The following is a 20,530-nucleotide window of genomic DNA, read 5'->3' as shown; positions in this document are numbered from 1 at the left end:
AAATAAACAACAATTGATACAGAATACAATAAAAATAGGAACTATTTATATAGTCCTTACAATGTCTCAAACACTGTTCTAAGCACTTCAAAGAAGCTCACTGAATCCTCAAACCATCACATGGCCACTAAGAATGTGCAAAGGGGGTGGGATCATGGGTAGGTTGTTTTCTCTTGCAAAAGTTTCTTTTATCACTGTTTTTACAATTTTAAAACAAGGCTGTGGAGTTGAGCATTTCTATTTCACTAAGGAAGTTGACTGAATTTTCAGTTTGATTTATATACAGTTGTCTACTGATTGTTTTCCCCCTGCAGTGCAGGGTCATTCACAGAAAAAACAAAAACAAAAAAACTCCAGGCTGTTGTGATCAACCTATGTACCAACGTTCCCTTTTCTAAACAGAAAATAATGCTTCAAAAGATTCATATTGATGTGATAATACATGGAGCATATCATTCAATATCTTTCAATAAACGCTGTGTGACATTTTCACACAAATGATCACGGTGGAAACATAATCATTACTGTTAGGAAACATAATCATTATGTGTTAAATAATACACTTAAAGGTTGACCTTGATGTTTCCTGTCTGGCAGAATGGCAGAGAATTTCATTTTAACAGATTGTTAAAGACTCCTTTTAGAAACCAATGTTCCTGGGAGTTATTATACCACATAGGGGTTAAATAAGCACAGAGCAGATTACTATACTTAAAAAATAAAAGCAACACAAAGTGCCTTGACAGCACATTTACTTTCAAAACAGGGGATGTCTGGGGCTTATTTCTCTAGAAAGTATATTACTTCTCTTCTTAAAAATATGATTTTTTTTGTTCCTTAATGTTATTCATAAGAATAAACCAATTTGGCCAGGCATGGTGGCTCATGCCTGTAATCCCAGCACTTTGGGAGGCCAAGGCAGGCAGATCACAAGGTCAAAAGATCAAGACCATCCTCGCCAACACGGTGAAACCCCATCTCTACTAAATACAGAAAATTAGCTGGGTGTGGTGGCAAGTACCTGTAGTCCCAGCTATTCGGGAGGCTGAGGCAAGGGAATCGCTTGAACCTGGGAGGTGGAGGTTGCAGTGAGCCAAGATCGTGCCACTGAACTCCAGCCTGGCAACAGAGCAAGACACCATCTCAAAAAAAATAAAAATAAATAAAAAAAAAACCAATTCTTATTTCTGAGAATTGATAGGCAAACATCCAAACTGTAAACAGAAACTGCTCGGTTTTAAAATACTGTACAATTTCTAGAAAGCAATATTAGGCATTTGCTCTTTCTAGACTTTTGGTAAAATAGGAACAGTTCTCTAACACCACGGATTCAATTTAAAAGAAACTCACAGAAGTTCAATTCTGGTAATTCAAACATAATGGGCTGCAATTTACTCTTGTATTGTCTATAATAAAAGGTTCGCTAAATAAATTGATAGTATAGTAAGTAGTGGCAACTCCAAATTTTCTACATATAATGGTACATAGGGGCTACAATCTAGTTGGAGAAGTCAGTTGATTTATTTTGAAGCTGCATTTGCATGAGAAGCACTCTGATTTTACTTTGATGGTATTTTCATATATAAATAAAAGTAGAGCAGACTTTTTAAAATATCATATGCACACTTTACATAAAACTGAGAAAAAATTGATTTTCCACATTGAAAAATACATATTTATTTAGGGTAGCATTAGATGACTGATGGAGATTTTTAGAGGGAGAATTAACATCTTCTCCTAGTCCCACCTCAAGCATTTCCTAATAATAATGGTAAAAGACTGTTGCCTAATCTACTTAAAATACCATTTGGTTCCAAAAACTTTGGCAGTGACTGAAGTGTACACAGACTCAGTGAATATACAAATGATGATACATCATTTATCTGGGCAATGAAGATTCACATAGACCCATCATTAAGCCCTTCTCAGAGGCTGAGATTAGCTACTGTCTACTGGTAGAGCCATGACTGGAATCCAATATGGAATCTCCAAATTCTCTCTCTTTCTCTCATTTCTCCATAGCCAATCTGGAAAGAGTATGGCTTAGTAATCCTCTGAGAGCCATGAATTCAGTTAGAGTATATTCTTGAAATTAATACAACAAAATTTATGGAATGCAGACCTTTTGCCTGATTTAGACTGCTCTTCCTCAGAGTCTGACCGTATTATTATTTTACTGAATTTATTTATATATTCTTATTATGTATTTGTGTCATCTATCCAACTTCATACTTTGTGTCGGTGTACATATATATAGTAAACACTCAATAAATATTTGTTGAATAAAGGATGATTGAGTGAGATTTTATTGAACCATAAAACTATTGCCCTGTGTAAACAGTTATCTCTATGAGAGTATCTGGAATCATTGATTTCTAAGAGTTAGAAAGTTATTTCATTTCCCCATCCATAAAAGGCTTCTGAAAAATTCCAGAATTTGTGGGTGTTTGAACAGATTTTCCAGTGGGGGTCTGTGATCATGAAAAGATTTTTTAAATTACTAATCTAATGTATCTCCTCTATTAATAACCCCTCTGTCACAGACATGATCAACCCAACTCTGCTATATATCTCCAGTAACAAAAAACTCACTACCATATGAGGCAGTCTAGGCTATTTTCATAGCTCTGATGAATATTGAGCTCTAATTCTCTCCCTGTAACTTCTGACTGACCACAGCTCCATCTGCCAGAGTCAAATAAACATGCCTAGACCCTATGCCACTTGACAACCCTTCATGTATTTTTAGACAGCTGTCATAACCCATCCTATCTTCTTTTAAGCAGTCTGTAAATCCTCAGCTCTTTCAACCAGAGTCAAGATTTCTACTATGACTTCTACCCCAGCACTCAGTGCACCCAGAACTCTGCCCAGACCTGCACATGTTCCAACCCTCCCATCTTAAGGCTTGAAACAAGTATCCGCAGCTCTCTCCTACTTGTTCTGGGCATCTCGAGTTAAAGAGACTAACAGTTACCATGTCAGGGACAGCTGCTTCACTCTACTGACTTAAAGTGAACTTAAAGTTAACAAAAAATCTCTGTTTTTTCTCTATTTATGTTGCAGTTCCACCATGCATGGCCCTCCCATTCTATCCATGCAGTTAGTTTGGGGATTCTATTGCAGGGTTTTGCAATTATCCCTATTAAACTTTTACTTTTTTTTTGTTTTGTTTTTTTGAGATGGAGTCTTGCTCTGTTGCCCAGGCTGGAGTGCGGTGGCACAGTCTAGGCTCACTGCAACCTCCATCTGCTGGGTTCAAGCCATTCTCCTGCTTCAGCCTCACGAGTAGCTGGGACTACAGGCATGAGCCACCACCTCTGGCTAATTTTTGTATTTTTAGTAGAGACGAGGTTTCCCTATGTTGGCTGGTCTCGAGCTCCTGACCTCAGGTGATCTGCCCACCTCGGCCTCCCAAAGTGCAGGATTACAGGCGTGAGCCACCACACCCAGCCAAACTTTTACTTTTTAAATGCAATTAATTGTTGCTTTTGGCTGAGGTTCTTAAGGATTCTCAAGTTCTGTCAACCCAAGTTTTAGCCACCATCTTCCCCATTCAGATTTATGCTTGCTGTAGTTCAGATAGACTTTCATGCAAGCTAATTCCTTATTTAATATGCAACTTTTACTGCACAGATCATAAAATACATGCTGCGGCCGGGCGTGGTGGCTCACACCTGTAATCCCAGCACTTTGGGAAGCCAAGGCGGGCAGATCACAAGGTCAGGAGATCAAGACCATCCTAGGCAACATGGTGAAACCCCATCTCTACTAAAAATACAAAAATTAGCTGGGTGTGGTGGCACCTGCCTGTAATCCTAGCTACTCAGGAGGCTGAGGCATGAGAATTGCTTGAACCCAGGAGGTGGAGGTTGCAGTAAGCCGAGATTGTGCCACTGCACTCCAGCCTGGAGACAGAACAAGACTGCGTCTCAAAAAAAAAAAAAAAAAGATGCTGCACAAGAAAAGCCTAAAATAGGCAACAGAGTGAAATAATTAAGAGTATGAACCCTAGATCCAGACTGCCAAGGTTCATCAAATCTGGATGCTTCACTTACTAGCTATATGATCATAGGCAAGTCACTCAATCTCTCTCTCTCAGTTTACTTACTTGTAAAATGGGGTAAATAACCATACCTACTTCATTGAGATTAAGGATAGGATTAAATGTAAAGAGCCCAGAACACATTGTAAGTGTTATAGAAATGCTTGTTTCATAAGTAACTTAGCTTATGTGTGCATATAAGTACAGATCAGAAATCAGTAAGTACTGTAAATGTGGAAAACATCTCAACAACTAAAAGTAGTACTATATGGTTATTTTCCCTGAAGCCCACATCTGGACCAATATGGCTTAGATTTTGTGCATTTAGCAAACATGAGGCAATATACCTGTCAGTCTGTTTTCACTGTACCCTATTAATATGAATACTCAATGAACATTTGAAAAAGGGAACATGTCCTATAAACATTCCTGTGCTGCAGAGAACAGGGATTTTATTATTTATCCCCTTTTATTTTCTGTCTGTTTTCTTTCTGTTGTTGAGATTGGTCATTTCCATTGTTTCTCTTCAAATTCACTAACACTTTCTTCTTTCCTCTTCACTCTGCTGTTGAGCCCATCTACTGAGGCTTTTATAAAAATTATCTCGATTACTGTATTTCTTAGTTCTAAAATTTCCATTTAGTTCTTTATAGCTTTTATTTCTTTGGTGAGACTTTCTTTTTCTTTGCTGGGACTTTCTATTTCTTTGCTGGGGACTCTCTATTTTATTATTTATTTCAAGTGTGTTTGTAATTGTTTGTTGAATAATTTTTGTGATGGCTACATTAAAATCCTTCTCAGACAATTCTACCATCTGTGTTAATTTGGTGTCAATTGTCTTTTGTCATTCAAGTTCATACCCTACTGGTTCTTGTAATTTTCCATTAAAATATGGACATTTTTGGCATTATGTCTTGAGACTATATATCTTACTTAAATAGAAGTCCAGGTTTTCCACTCAGTCTCATCATTGAGCAGTGATGAAACTCCTGACTCTCCTCTAGACTTCCTCTAACACCACATTAGCTGGCAGGTAAATTAAGTGCCAAAGCCTTACTAGTGCTGGGTGTCTCTTACATCTTCAGAAAGGTGGAAGTCTAGGCTCCCTCCTTGGCTTTTGTGGTGGGCATGGAGGTGGGACCTCAGTTTATTTCATGGTGTTTGGCTGGATAGAGTGATTACTGTCTAAAAGTTTTCTATCCTGCTAGGATGCCGTTTTCTGGTCCTTTCGCTAGAAACAGCAAGCTTTTTTTGTGGGTGTTTTTTGTCTGTGCCCATTGGCATTTCCTGCTTGCTGGCTTCTCCAGTATCCAGCCTGAGATACAGGATGAAAACAGAAAACCCCGAGAACTCACTGCTGTGTCCTTCCACAGGTCCCATGGTTTCTAGTAAGACTGTCTTCATTCACCTTTCAGAGTCCCTTTCTATTTATTTTATATGTAATGTCCAGGATTTTTAGCTGTATTTAGCAGAAGGGATAGAGACTCCATCTTTCTAGAGCAATCATGTTTTTATGTAAGACTTTAATCTACTGAGTTATAAGACTAGCCTGCAGATTCCCACAAGCCCACAGGGCCAGTTGATTGAGCCCTGTACTGGAGGGTAGCAGGAGCTAGCTTTCGCTGTGCTGCCTTCTCTGGTAAGAGAAGCAGCCTCTTCCAGACCAACTCCCACACATACCTGGGACAGCCTCCTAGGCTTATTGCCCTTCCACTGAACAGGAGAATCAGAATAGATTCCATCTGCTGTCCTCCCTCACTCCAGCTGGTCCCCACGGGCACACCTCAGCCCTGTACTCACAGATCACTCATCAGGACATGGGAAACGCAGCAGATCACCACTCCTACTGCCCTCCTCCAAAATGTCTTCCCATGTGGATTACCAAAACTGACTTCTCTCCACCCCCAATCCTTCCTTGCCCTCCTGAGCTTCCCCATTGCTATTTGGCTGAGGTCCAGCTGGACACAGCAAGCATTTTATAGTAAAACATCTAAGGTTGAGGTTCATTCTCAATCTTCATTCTCTTCGGCATCTGACACTACTGACCAGGCTTCCTATTAATAGTACCTTACAGATACAGAGTTATCTGCCATTTCCATGCATCTTCTTGTGTTATCTCATTTTATCTTCATATAACCCTGTAAGATAGCCAGAACAGTATTGTGCTCATGCTATGTCATATATGAAGAAACTGATATATAAAGCAGTCATATGTCTTGCCGACATTGATATGATATTAGGTACCAAAGCCAAGACTAGATAAATCTGATTTCTCAGTCAGGGCTCATTCTGTACCATGTCATCTTGGCTTTTGTGATACTATAATAACAGGAGTACCTGTAGTTACCATATGATTGCCAGGCACTCCACAAGACCTAATACCGTATATACCTAACTATAGAATCCGAGGCTCAGGGAGCTTAAAGCTAAAGCTTTAAGCTTTTTTAAATGAGGGGCAAGGAGCATTTGCTCTGTCCCTGGCCCTCTGTCCTTTCCATACTACATCATCTCTATGGCTTCTCTTCTAATTTTCAAAATCCATATCAACAATCCTGTTTTTACCTACAAAATCCATTTCTTTATCTATGGTTGCCAAGTAGAAATTTCCATTCAAATGGCTTGTCATCATTTCAAGCCTCATATGACTAAAAGTGAATTCATTATCCTCACTCCTCTAGCCAGTTCCCCCTCCCACCCTCTATAGCATAACATTCTCCCAGCCATAGGGCACAAAACTGTAGTCGTTTTTGATTTATTCCTCCCCTTGTCCCCAGATAATGTCTGTTAGTCACAAAGTCCTGTTGACTGTTCTTGTGAAGCCTCTCATCTTTCTTCCCATGTACCTCCCTCTTTATTCCCATGGTTACTTATTAAAGGCCCTGAAATTGATGCTACTGGGTTGGCTTTCTTCCAGCAAAACTCGCAGGTTTTAGGATTATCCTCATTGAATTCATCTTCTATTTTACTGTCAGACTAATCTTCCTTAACATAGCTCCGTGATATTACTTCCCTTACATATAAGCCTGCAAAGATCCCAGAATCCATAGAAAAGGAGACTAGAGTTCTGAGTAGCCCTCAAGCCCTCCAGAATCTTCCTTCTCCTCATCTGGATAAGCTATGAAACTAGGCTCATCATTGCTCACTTCCTTGTCATCATCCCCTTACTCGGACTGCCTTTCTGCTCACTTCTGCCCTCTTCCAATTCTATCCATCCTTCAAGAGACCAGGTACATTGGAACCCATACAGTCATGAAATTCATGTCACACATATAGCTTGTACCATCCATCCAAGCAACAAGCTGCATGCTGACCTGAGTTATTCATCTTTGCTTTGTGGGAGTTGGCCATATCTCCCAACTGGATGGTAATATGCCCAGGGGGAAATGGGGAAAGGGTACATGGCTCATGCTCCTCTATTTCCCACGTCTCCTACAAAATGCCAAGCATGAGCAGGAAAGCCAATAAATCAGTGCTTCTTATAGCTTTAACATGCACCTGGTAGGCTTGCTTCCCTAGGATGAGGTCTGTGGTCACTCCATGTGATGTTGGAGCAGGTAGTTTACAGACCATATTTTGAGAAGCCCTGATTTTTTCAGAATGGGTTGAAAAATTCATGCCAAAGGCAGACATGACATTGTTTTTTATTCCTTTGCTTGTGAACTAGATCAGGAATCATTCAAATACACATAATTTTCTGTTGTTCAAGAGTACTTTTTTTTTTAAAAAAAAAAAGCCAAACATTTGCTATGCATAAAACAAAATTCTAGGAATTTTGGAGAATGTGAGAGTCAACAAATTTTCCAAACTCAGAAAGCAAGAATTTGGTCTATAACAGATTTTACAAAAAATCTCATGCAATAGATGAATTAGAAAAGGCATCTGGGGATTGGACATGGAAATTAGAATGGAGAATTCTTCCAGCTAAAAATTTAATTCATTAAGCAACCCAGGAAACATGGTTTTCCAATGAATAATCTGCCATAAATATAGATAGTGAGGCAGAGAAAGAAGGAAAGGATCGTATGATGCTTTTAGCATTACAAAATTATTTAATGAATTTCCAAAACATTTTAGAATATGTTGAATATTTATGAAACTAGATTCAGTAAAAAATGAAGAAGATAGTTCAGCAAAAAGAATAAAAGAGATATTTGCAGATAACATATTTTATATTTATGTTAATAATCCAAAACTGTATAAAATTATGTAGTTCTTAAGAAGCAAATATGTCACATTATGGAGTTTTCTTGACAAGGGAGAACCAGAGGAGGATTTTTAAAAGTCCACAAGTCTGTGAAGAGCACATTTTAAGTAGTCAATCTGGGGTAACTATGGTTTTTGTGATGGACGCAGTTTCCAGTTTCATTAGTATGTGGTTCATTTTTGAGAAATATGGAATAATTTTAAAATAATGATATGGCTTGACTGTGTCCCCATCCAAATCTCATCTTGAATTCCCATGTGTTGTGGGACAGACCCAGTGGGAGGTAATTGAATCATGGGGCAGGTCTTTCCCGTGCTGTTCTCATGATAGCGATTAAGTCTCATGAGATCTGATGGTATTATAAAGGGGAGTTTCCCTGCCCAATCTCTCTCTTTGCCTACTGCCATCCATGTAATACATGACTTGCTCCTCCTTGCTTTCCACCATGATTGTGAGGCCTCTCCAGCCATATGGAACTGTAAGTCCATTAAACCTCTTTTTTTTGTAAATTGCCCAGTCTCAGGTATGTCTTTACCAGCAGTGTGAAAGCTGACTGATATAGTAAATTGATACCAGTAAAGTGGGGTGCTGCTGAAAAGATACTGGAAAACATGAAAAGATACTGAAAAGACACAACTTTGGAAGTGGGTAACAGGCAGAGGTTGGAACAGTTTGGGGGACTCAGAAGAAGATAGAAAAATGTCGGAAAGTTTGGAACTTCCTAGAGACTTGTTAAACAGCTTTGACCAAAAGCCTGATAGCAATATGGACAATAAGGTCCACAATGAGGTGGTCTCAGATGGAAATGAGGAACTTGTTGTGAACTGGAGCAAAGGTAACTCTTGTTATGCTTTAGCAAAGAGACTGGCAACATTTTGCCCTTGCCCTAGAGATTTGTGGAACTTCGAACTTGAGAGAGACGATTTAGGGTATCTGGCAGAAGAAACTTCTAGGCAGCAAAGCATTCAAGATGTGACTAGGGTGCTGTTAAAAGCAGTCAGTTTTATAAGGGAAACAGAACATAAAAGTTCGGAAAACTTGTAGCCTAACAATGTGATAGAAAATCCAATTTTCTGAGGACAAATTCAAGTCAGCAGCAGAGATTTGTATAAGTAACCAGGAGCCAAATGTGAATCCCCAAGACAAAGGGGAAAATGTCTCCAGGGCATGTCAGCGGTCTTCACAGTAGCCCCTCCCATCACAGGCCCCAAGGCCTAAGAGAAAATTATTTCATGGTCCCGTGCTGTATGCAGCCTAGGGACTTGGTGCCCTGCTTCTCAGCCACTCCAGCCATGGCTGAAAGGGGACAACAAGATGAAGCTCTGGCTTCAGAGGGTGCAAGCCCCAAGCCTTGGCAGCTTCCATGTGGTATTGAGCCTTCAAGTTCACAGAAATCAAGAATTGAGGTTTGGGAACCTCCGCCTAGATTTCAGAGGATGTATGCAAGCACCTGGATGTCCAGGCAGAAGTTTGCTGCAGGGGTGGGGCTCTAAGGGAGAACCTCTTCTAGAGCAGTGCGAAAGAGAAATGTAGGGTCAGAGCCCCACACAGGCTCCCTACTGGGGTACCACATAGTGGAGCTGTGAGAAGAGGGCCACTGTCCTTCAGACCCCAGAACAGTAGATCCATCGACAGCTTGCACCATGTGCCTGGAAAAGCCACAGGCATTCAATGTCAGCCTATGAAAGGAGCCAGGAGGGAAGCTGTACCCGGAAAAGCCACAGGGGCAGAGCTTCCCAAGACCACGGGAACCCACCTCCTGCATCAGTGTGACCTGGATGCCCAAGATCATGGGAACCCACCTCCTGCATCAATGAGACATGGAGTCAAAGGAGATCATTTTGAAGCTTTAAGATTTGACTGTCCTGCTGGATTTCAGACATGCATGGGAACTGTAGCCCCTTTGTTTTGGCCAATTTCTCCCATTTAGAATTGCTATATTTACCCAATGCCTGTATCCCCACTGTATCTAGGAAGTAGCTAAGTTGCTTTTGATTTTACAGGCTCATAGGCAGAAGAGACTTGCCTTGTCTCAGATGAGACATTGGACTATAAAATTTTGAGTTAATACTGAAATGAGTTAAGACTTTGTGGGAATGTTGGGAAGGCATGATTGGTTTTGAAATGTAAGGACATGAGATTTGGGAGGGGCCAGGGGCAGAATGATATGGTTTGGCTGTGTTCCCACCCAAATTTCATCTTGAATTCCCATGTGTTATGGGAGGAACCCGGCGGGAGGTAATTGAATTATGGGGCAGGTCTTTCCCATGCTGTTCTCATGATAGTGAATAAGTCTCACAAGATCTGATGGCATTACACGGGGGATTTTCCCTGCCCAATCTTTCTCTTTGCCTGCTTCCATCCATGTAAGACATGACTTGCTCCTCCTTGCCTTCTGCCATGATTGTGAGGCCTCTCCAACCATATGGAACTGTAGGTTGATTAAACTTTTTCTTTGTAAATTGCCCAATCTCATGTATCTCTTTATCAGCAGTGTGAAAACGGACTAATACAAGTAATAATGTAACAATAACAATGTCAAGTTAGGGGCACTGTTGTCTTTTAAGAAGATATAAACATCTTAGTGTAACTAATGACTTCCTTCCTGCTTTTCCCCCATTAAAATGGCAACCTGGCTTTTGCTTGAACATCCTAACTGGGAGAGAATCTGTCTTTTCTGATCAGTTCTAATTATTAGAACATTTTCTTACATTCAGAAGAAATCTACTTATCCAAATCACTAGTCCTAATTTTGCTCTGTGAAATCAGCTGGGTCAAGTCTTCTTCCTTTGCTTCATGAAAGTTCTTCCAGTATTTAACATTCAGATCTTCATTCTTTTCTTTTGGATAAAAATTCTTAATTTCTTTAACTATCTCTCAAATGGCATGTTTTCCAAAAGCCTCCCAATTGCCCTGCTCTCACAGTATTATAGCTCGTCAGTGTCTCTCAAAACATGGCACCTACCCTTTAGTATGAGACTCCAAATTTGGCCTGCCTAGAACAGAATCTAGGGGAGCTATTACCTCGTATAATGTGCACCTGAGACTTTCTATTAATACTATCTGAAATTACATAAGATATTTTAGTAATTTCACCATACCACTAGCTCATATTTAGCTAATTACAAAATTCCCAACCCCCACCATGAACTATTTTAAGTTGTATCTCCTACGTTCTATACATACTAAATAGAATTTTCAGAACTTATAGTCAAGATTTTACATTTATAATGTTACAGTTCTTCCCTCCCCCTAAAGGCCCCTAGGCAGAATCCTAAGCCATTATGTCCCTTCCTAAAGATATCCATTAGCGTCTGGTTTACTGTAACTCCCAGGATCTGTCATGGTTCATTGTGGTGTCAGTAATCATCTAGGTGACTGTTTCACTCCTATTTTCACCTTTCTTCTGGACTCCTCCAATGACCTTGTCATCCGCTCCATCTCAGTTTTCCACTCCTTCTCAATAATAGTACCCCTCCTACTATCTACCTCAAACACCCTAGCTACCAAATCATCATCTCTTATCCTTTCATCTCCCTTACTCTAGTACCATTACTCCAGCAACCCTGCCAGCATATACAATCCACTGCTTATGTCATCTTTTTACTATGCTTCATTCCTCCTCAGCAGATTCCATGACCAAGCATCTATATACTGCCTTGCATACATCCTCAAATCCATTGCCCACCTGTTCCTACTGGGATCACTGGAAAACAAAAACCAATCCAACTAACCCTGCACTCTAAACCAAAAACAAGATAACATATACAGTGATTGGTCTCACTTTAAGCTCTAAGTGAGCCCCAAGGGCTACTCAGTATTCCCTCAGTTTGCCCTAGTCCTTTCACTCTCTCATTTTCCTAAATGACAATTTTATACCTTCTCCCCTCTTCTCAAACTTCCAACAATTCCACTCTTGCCCTCACTCTGTTGACCCTGCTTCCTATTTCATTGATAAAATAGAAGCAGTTAACGGAAAACTTCCACCTGTTCTCAGCCCCATACCCACCCACTCCCTGCATGTGTGCCCTCTCCTCTGTCTTTCCTCAATTACATCCATGAACTGTCCTCCCCTTTATCCAATATCAGCCCTTGTCTGTGTGCTGTATCCATCCCTGCTTACTCATGTAGAGACACAGTTTCAGGAAATGCCCCCACCTCCCGCAACACCAATCTTTCCCTGACTACTGTATCATTTACATCATCTTGCAAATATGCCTTAATATTCCCCATAGTAAAAAAAATACTTTCCCTTCTTTTTCTTCTCAATCTCCATATAGTTACCTCTTATTCAGTTTCCTTTATAACAGAACTCCCCCAAAGAGTCATGTCTACAAATACCATCTCTTATTTTCTCCCCACTCATTTGCTCTAAAACCATTTCAACCGAGATGTTTTTCCCAGCACTTTGAATGACTTTCTCATTGTCAAATCCAGTGGCTGACTCTCAAGCTCTATCTTAACCACAAGCAGCATTTGACAGAATCAATCATTCTATTCCTCTTGACATATATTCATCTTTTCTTCTGGAGTCTCTTTCAGTTTTCCTACTTCGTTGCTCACTTTTACTCAGTTTTCTTTGAAAGACCTCTGAATATTTGAGTGACCCAGGACTCCTTGACCTCATCACTGTCAACACTCACTCCCTTGGTGATCTCATCTCTACACCAACAACTCCCAATGTATATAAGCAGATCAGATCACTCCCCAGCCCCACTTTACACTGCTAACTTGACATCTCCACCTGGACACCAAACAGACATTCAAAAATTAACATTTGTAAAACCAAACTCCTGGTTTTTCCCTAAAACTTTCTCTTCTTAAAGTCTTCCCAACCCCAGCTAATAACAACTCCATTCTTGTGTTTACTCAGGCCAAAAATCATGGCATGTCCCTTGTGTTCTTTCTGACACATTATATGCATTCAGAATATATCTAGAATCCAACCACTTTTCACCTCTTCCAATGCTGTTACTCTGGTGCAAGCCACCATGATTTCTTTCCCAGATTATTGCAGTGGGCTACTAGTAGGTCATTCTTGCTCCACACCAACCACCACCACCCCCATGTTAGATTCTCAACGCAGTGACTAGAGTGAGTCATTAAACTTGAAACTGAACTCTAAATATGTTCCTTCTCTATTTAACACCTCTCCCATTCCTGTGGCTCTCATCACACCCAGAGTAATATTTAAAGCTGTTACAATGGCCTATAGGAACTAATCTATCCACTCCTCTCTACCGCTGACCCTTTGCTCATCCTCTATCATTCTCCCCTTGCTTACTCCACCTCACTGCTCTTCCTGTGGTTCCTTCAATGTGCTAGGCACACTCCCACCCAGGGCCTTTGCAAAGGATATTTCCTCTGCCCAAAATGTTCTTCTCTCAGACATCTGCAAGGCTGTTCTGTCACTTCCTTCTAGTCTCTGCTTTAAAGATACCTTATCAAAGAGGTCTTATTTGACTGTCCCTCTCATTCCCACTACTCTGTTTTGACCTTTTTCATAATACTTATCATCCCTTGATATAGATGTTCTGGTCTCTGTTGCCCTTCCTTACTCTCTCCCCTTGCCCCCACCAAGAAAAAAAAAAGTATACTTTATGGATGAGAGGCTTTTATCTGTCCTTTTCTGTACTATAATCTTCAGTGCTTAGACAAAGCCTGACTTATAGTAAGAGTTCAATAAATAGTAGTATAATCATAAGTAATGCTCTCTTGCTGAAACTAATTACAATGGTTACCTTTGGAGAGGGGCAATGGATTGTTGAAAGGTAAGGTGTGAAGACTTCCTTTTCTCTGCTTACCCTTTTGTACCTTTCAGATTTTAATACCATGTGTATGTATTTTCTACCCACCCCCAATTTTTAAATTGGGACAAAAATAATTTTAATAAACAGATTTATCTTGTTGCTTTTGAATAAACATTAAAATCAGATTCTTTATCATCGCAATGCTACCCTGTAGCATATCAGCCATCCTTTGAAATTTTGTGCAGTTTATAAATTAAAGAGCATGCTTTCTATATCTTTATGTAAGTTGGGTGTTTTGTAGAGTTCCTAGACATACGAAGGGCTACACACATGTTGGTAATTCAAAATCTGAAAAAGATGAAAATAATGTTGTACAGGCATTATTTTTTAGTGAACCAGAGGGAATTTCTGAACAATATATTCATTCTTTTCTAAGGGTCTACGAATATTTAGCATAATAACACATTCTTAGATTCTACCACCAGTCAGTGTCAAATATATTGGTTTATACGTTTTAAGAATCCACCATTTTCCCCTTTTTGAAAATCACTTATCAATTTCAGCTTTTCTAGCCCTAGTCTTATTCTCCAAAGATACTGGGAATGAATTTAAAGCTGCCCAGCACACTCATTCAATTCCATGAGATGTAAAGTAGTTGGATGTGAAGAACTGATCTCATCAAAGTAGTAATACAAGATTTTACCTTCTGTTTACTTATCCTGGGATCCCAGTATCTTTTTCTGTATGTTTCAATTTTCCAACTTAAGAATCACTGTCCATTTTAAATTAGGGAGCTCAAATAAGAATTGAGAAGCCCTTCTCTCCCTCTTCTCATACCCTATCGCTACAGCATCTTTCACAAACAGTGGGCCTCTCTGGTTCACACTCTTCTCACTGTTCTCTTTGCCTTCAAATATTATTTAACCAAACAAAACTGGTTGTCTTTAATTTTTGGACCATGTTCTTTACAATGACTTTAGCGCAGAGCATTCCTATGTAGATACATTTGTCTCTTGAAATGTCTTTTGTTTTCACTGCCCTCTAAATTTTCCAGCATCGTTTTCAAAACTCCCTTAGTCACCACTGAAATAATCTAATTGTTGAATAAAATCACAACTAACTAATCCCAAGATCTTGATGTAACATTTAGCCAGTTATTTCTTTGAAGATGCAGAGAATGAGATAGATGATAGAAATAAACGGAGAGAAAGATTTTGTTTTTCACAGCTAGACAAAAAGACAGATTTTGTCTTTCACAGTCTGAGCAAGCTGTGCTCATATTTACTTATCCTGCGTTGATCTCAGAAAACTAACTCATACCCTTGTGCCCATGGGGTTAGATTATTATAATTCCCTTCTAGTCAAGCTTCCAGTAATAACTTGGGAATGAAGAAAATGAAAAATAACACAAAAGGAACTATTTGGCTAAATTAAATACTGTGAATCAGAAAGGTGCACATGTTTTAGGAAGTCATGACCGACCTGTCTTTACCACAGATCCTTACACAAAGGAGGCATTTAACATAAGTCTACTAAGTTGAATTGAACCGCAATGGTTTCTCACTTTACAAAAGATAATAAAAGCTTTCTGTAATCCTTGCAATCCATGCTCCCAGGGATAGACAATAAAATGGGCAAGATAACCAACAATGCTTCTCTCAACCCTCAGAATCAGAAGTAAAAAAGAGATGGAGAGAGGAGAGCCTATCAGCAGGGCAATGAGCAGGGTGGTTTCCTTGGAACAGTAAGTTCATGAAGGGAAAGTTAAGCTGAAAGCCTTTATAATATTTATCAATGTATTTTAAAAGTATGTAAGCATCTCTAAATTTTAATTTAACCTAATTTGAATTCCCTATATTAAAGAACATATATTGTACTTACTTCCAGAAATGGTATTGATTGTATCCAGAGGATATGCCCAGAGAAATAAACTGCATTAGTTTTCCAAACTCTTTTATTCATCTTATATGTTTCTTTAGAGATAGTAATAGCAAAGTGTAATGTTCCTTACCATTTCAATAGAACTGTAGCTTCCTCAAAAGAAAGAAGATTGAAATTTATACCTTCTGAAGGAGATTACCTGGAAATGACTCCAAATAAAAAATGTCCACACATCTGTCAAACACATCCAAAAGTGAAGACAGTTAATCTAGCCTCCAAATGGAATTTAGAAGATGACTGGTAATGTGTTATAGTTCTTTAGATTTGTTATATTAAATAGAATAAACACAGGTTATATAAAACCTCTGAAAGTTATTTAAATCATGATAGACTGAGAATAGTTTTTCCAATACAGCATCACATTTAGCATTTGAAAAATGCGGACATATAAACAATATGGTCCATGTAAAGTAAATTGGAAAATGCTTTTTGTAATTATCTTGAAATTTAAGTCAAATTATCTATAAATTGATATCACTGCAGCAAATCATATTGGACTGATTTTTCCTGACCATTCTCCATCATGTTCTTGATTTTGCTTTCCATATGTTAAGCAGTCAATGAGTTAATTTCCAAAGCAGGCAATGAGTTAACTTCTATTTCATTTTGTTCAGATGTTCTATTTAAAATTCTTTCTTTAAACAAAGGACCATTCTTTTTTCCTTTTGTTATTGTATGCTCCTTTTGAATAGTTTCCAGGAATAAAATAACTGATCATGAAAAAACAAAACAGTTGCTCTTAACATTCTTTGTATAAAGTTATTAGATGATGGCACTTTTATGATTAACAACGTTAACATGTTGTAGCCTACCTATGGTGTATTAAATGTTCCCTTGTCGACACATATAATTTCACATGTCCATTATCAATTTAGACATGAAGTTGTAACTTTAGAAGCCAGTGTTATTTTGATGAGACTATTTCCACGCCACAAAAGGGACAGAAGCAATGAGAATACCTGAAAATAGAGGATTGATGGAGTTTTATAGTGTAGTTTTAATGATGTTTAAACATATATTCACTCCAGGACACTGCTGAGGAATATTTTTGGAAATGTTGCTGGGAGAATTTTAATTACCATCAATGTATAAAAATAAATAACAGAATATCTGTCCAGATGGCATGATTGGTGATGTTTTTCAGAAAAACAGTTATTAAAACATCAATATCTGTCTTATATTTCCATCTAAAGAAGAAACAAAATCTGTTTACAGTGCATCACACTCAAAGTCTAAGTTACTTCTTAGTTTGAGTTGAGTCCCAAAAAGCACCACTCTTTTAAAAAAATAAAGCACTCTTCTGCCATGTGGGGACACAGTGAAAAGACAGCTGTGTGTGGACCAGGAAGCAGACCCTCACCAGACACCAAATCTACCTTGATCTTAAGATTTCTCAGCTTCTAGCACTGTGAGAAAATAAATTTCTGTTTATAAGCCAAAAAAAAAGTAAATTAAGAAATACAGTGTAAAGTAGTGTGCTTAATAGGTGTCTCTGATACAACTGAGGGCTCACCTGCTAACTTTGCTTATAGCAACAGAACTGCCAAAATAACAGACCAGGAAGCTGGACAAGATTTCTTTGGAATTTTAAGATCTAGTTATTTATTTATACAGCATTTCTGGCATTTAAGTCTCTTATAGCAGCACATCCAGTCTACTTAATAAGAAACATAGAGATTTAAGATATGAACCAATCAACAACTATATCAGAAATTCCTTCAAGCCACAATCATAAACTAAAAAATTTCTATATAAATATGCAAAATATATGTTCCTTCCATCTTTCTTCATTCTTCTCCCAACCAAACGTAGTATCATGTTTGATTTTATTACTATATTTGTTGCCTAGGATAGAAAACCCCAAACACATTCAACAAAGCAAGGTATTTCTATAATATTAATACTAAAAATGCAAAATGCATTGTTATTTACTACAGCCACCTTTCTGTAACAATGCACTGTACATTTTGAAATTGCTAAAAGAGTAAATTTTAAATGCTTTTACCACAAAAAGAAGTATATGAGATGATGGATTTGTTGGCTAATCATTTGATAATGCAGACATATATCAAAACATCACACTGTACCCCACAAATATATATTCTAAGCATTTCCTATATAATAACTTTTGTGGATATGTTACTGAACATGGGGCACTCAGCTTCCTTTTTCTAGTTCACATAATCTTGGTGGCACTAATAGGAGGTGGATAATGTTTCATAAAGAAACAATTTACTTTGATTACAGTGGATAAAGATTCTGAACTATGAGCAGTCTATCCTCAACAAAGAATGGTAAAGACAAAAACTACCTTCCTTTGTCTATTATCATTTGCCATCTTCTTTTGCAATTATAAAGAGTTTTGTTTTCACTTGGATGCAGAAGTTGAAAGAGAGACTGAGCAGCCGTTCTTAGATTTAAATCCTCCACCACCCCTAGGGATAAAATAATTCATATATAACCATTGGCGTTTGGCATTGGGGCTTTTGAGTACTTTTCTTTCTTTCTTTTTCCTTTTTCTTATATAGGGTCTCCACTTTTTCTCTTCCTTTCAGGATATTGACAATTTTTATTCAACGCATTCTCCAAACCTCTTTTCCCCAGCTCAGATCTTCTGTACCAGGGCAGTTAATTATGATTACCTTAGGCATTCCACATAACCCTTAAGAGAAGCTTACAAAAAGGGGTTTCTTTAAATCAACCACCAAGAGCACACACACCAGTCCCACTCCCCTTCCCCTCTTCTGGGAGCACCCACCACCCCATGCCTTCTAGCTCTACATTGCCAAAACTACACAACTCCCACTCCACCATAGCAAAGCTTTCTCAGGAAAGAGCACTACACAGCATCCCCTTTCCTCTCCCTGGAAACAGCGTTAACCAGGCCGGCAGCCTCAAAGCGCGCTTCCTGGATCCTTTGACCAGGATGCGCCAGGGGCCTGGGCTCCCGCTGGACACTGGCGCGCTCAGACTTTGAATAGGGCGTCAGGCGAAGAAAGGCCAAACTCAGGGCAATTTCCGGGCAGGGCGGGGGGCGGCTTAGACTGCAGGTAAACTGTACCACGTCCACTCACCACCACCCAAGCCCTCCAACCCACAGCCAGGCCCGCCGCACTTAGGACTTCCAAGTTTCAATGCTCCCTGCAAGGTGGGGCCATCCGGGCAGCGGCGAAATACAGGTTTTGGGCGGGGGCAGCCACAGCACCCAACCCTCTTGCAAAGCTGTGCCTCCCGAATTAGGGACAAACTCCCTGGGATTTGTTTTCTGCGGGGGAGAAGGCGGAGGGATGTGGGGGGAGTAGGGTGTGGTGGCGATTCGTGGAGGGCAACGGGCAGTTACAGCCACATCTCTGCCCTGGACAGAGCCGGGTCCAGGGGCCGCGGGCCTGCCCGCCGCTGGGTTGTCAGCATCTCCTGTAGCCGGCGCGCACACTGAGCGCAAACACGCCCCCCAAAATCCCCACAACCTGTCAAACGGGCCCTACAGCTCGGAGCCCTCTGGCAGGAGGGAGAAACTTGTACCCAGACTCGCCAGCAGCCACAAAGCAGCCACAATGCTGCGGTTTGCCGATGAGAACAATTTTTAAAGCAGAAATAATCATGATAATGAAATAAAAGGATCAAAAGCATCTTGACTTGTTCTGAGCCTTTGGGAAAAATAAAATTGTTTTCTACCAGCCCGCGAATATTCCCAGTCGCCCGTGGCGACGCGGGGGTGGGGATGGCGCTCAAGGCAGAAAGCGCGAGGCAGGTGCCCAGGAGAGCCGCGCAGAAGGGGACTGACTTGGGGGGCCCGGGTCCCCGACGCCATTTGAGGGGAAGCGGCGCCCGCCTTACCTGTGGATGCAGTTTCCATGGCAACGGGCGACTGCCGGGCTGGGCTCGAGCCGGCTTCTCGCGACGCCGCTTCCCGGGCCCTGACGCCCAACCCCGGGCTGGGCTCCCCAGCCTGCGGCGCCGGCGTGGCCCCTTTCGGCGTCACCGCTTCGTCCTCCCCCTCCCCCCGGTCCCTGAGCCACTGGGACCCGGGGCCGGCCAGCGGCAGCAGCTTGTCCTGCGGATCCCCCGGCGCGGCCATGGCTGGCGCTCCCCCGGCGCGGCGACGGCTGGCGCTCCCCCGGCGCGGCGACGGCGGCTTGGCTGGGCCGAGGCTCGGTGGCTGCGCGGGCGCTCCCTGCTGCTGTCCCCGGAGGGACTCGGCGCTCGGGGAGGCTGCGGTGTCTCAGCGTCGCCACCGCCTCTGCTGCAACTCCGCCGAGCCGCTGCCTGCCGCTCTTCCCGCTTCAGCTCCTCCTTCTCCCCCCTCCTCTTCCTCCGGCCCCGCCGCGCCCGCCGCCTGCGCTCCTCCTACTCCACTCGTTGCTGCAGCCGCTGCTTCGCTACTCCCAAGCCTGTTATTACGCAGGTGAAAATGGCCTGCTTGGTCCGGGTCCTCCTGGGCGCGTCAGCCCCCAACCTGCAAATGGCAGGCCCCGGTTAGGGTATGTGCCAAATCCACTAGAATCTTCCTCTCGTTTGGGGAGGAATAAAAAGGAAGAACCAGCAAGTAGCAGCAGCCACCAGCAGCGTCGCCTTCCCAACTCAGAAAGT

The 20,530-nt window shown here is 40.8% G+C and overlaps 1 protein-coding gene across 1 annotated transcript in view; it reads right to left on the bottom strand.

Annotated features, from left to right (window-relative positions):
• RTN1 (reticulon 1) overlaps nucleotides 1–20,057 on the bottom strand; it is a 272,299-nt gene extending 252,242 nt beyond the window's left edge. Inside the window, exon 1 of the mRNA XM_055289195.2 lies at nucleotides 19,778–20,057. Within this exon, the coding sequence (XP_055145170.1) occupies nucleotides 19,778–20,018 (241 nt within the window). The 5' untranslated portion in view covers nucleotides 20,019–20,057. The remainder of the gene's footprint in view (nucleotides 1–19,777) is intronic.
• Nucleotides 20,058–20,530: the final 473 nt, after the last annotated feature.

The sequence above is a fragment of the Symphalangus syndactylus genome, chromosome 8, assembly GCF_028878055.3.
Source record: "Symphalangus syndactylus isolate Jambi chromosome 8, NHGRI_mSymSyn1-v2.1_pri, whole genome shotgun sequence".
In the NCBI taxonomy this organism is placed as follows: Eukaryota; Metazoa; Chordata; class Mammalia; order Primates; family Hylobatidae; genus Symphalangus; species Symphalangus syndactylus.
The sequence above is the reverse complement of the archived record's forward strand: the minus strand, read 5'-3'. Positions and strand labels throughout refer to the sequence as shown.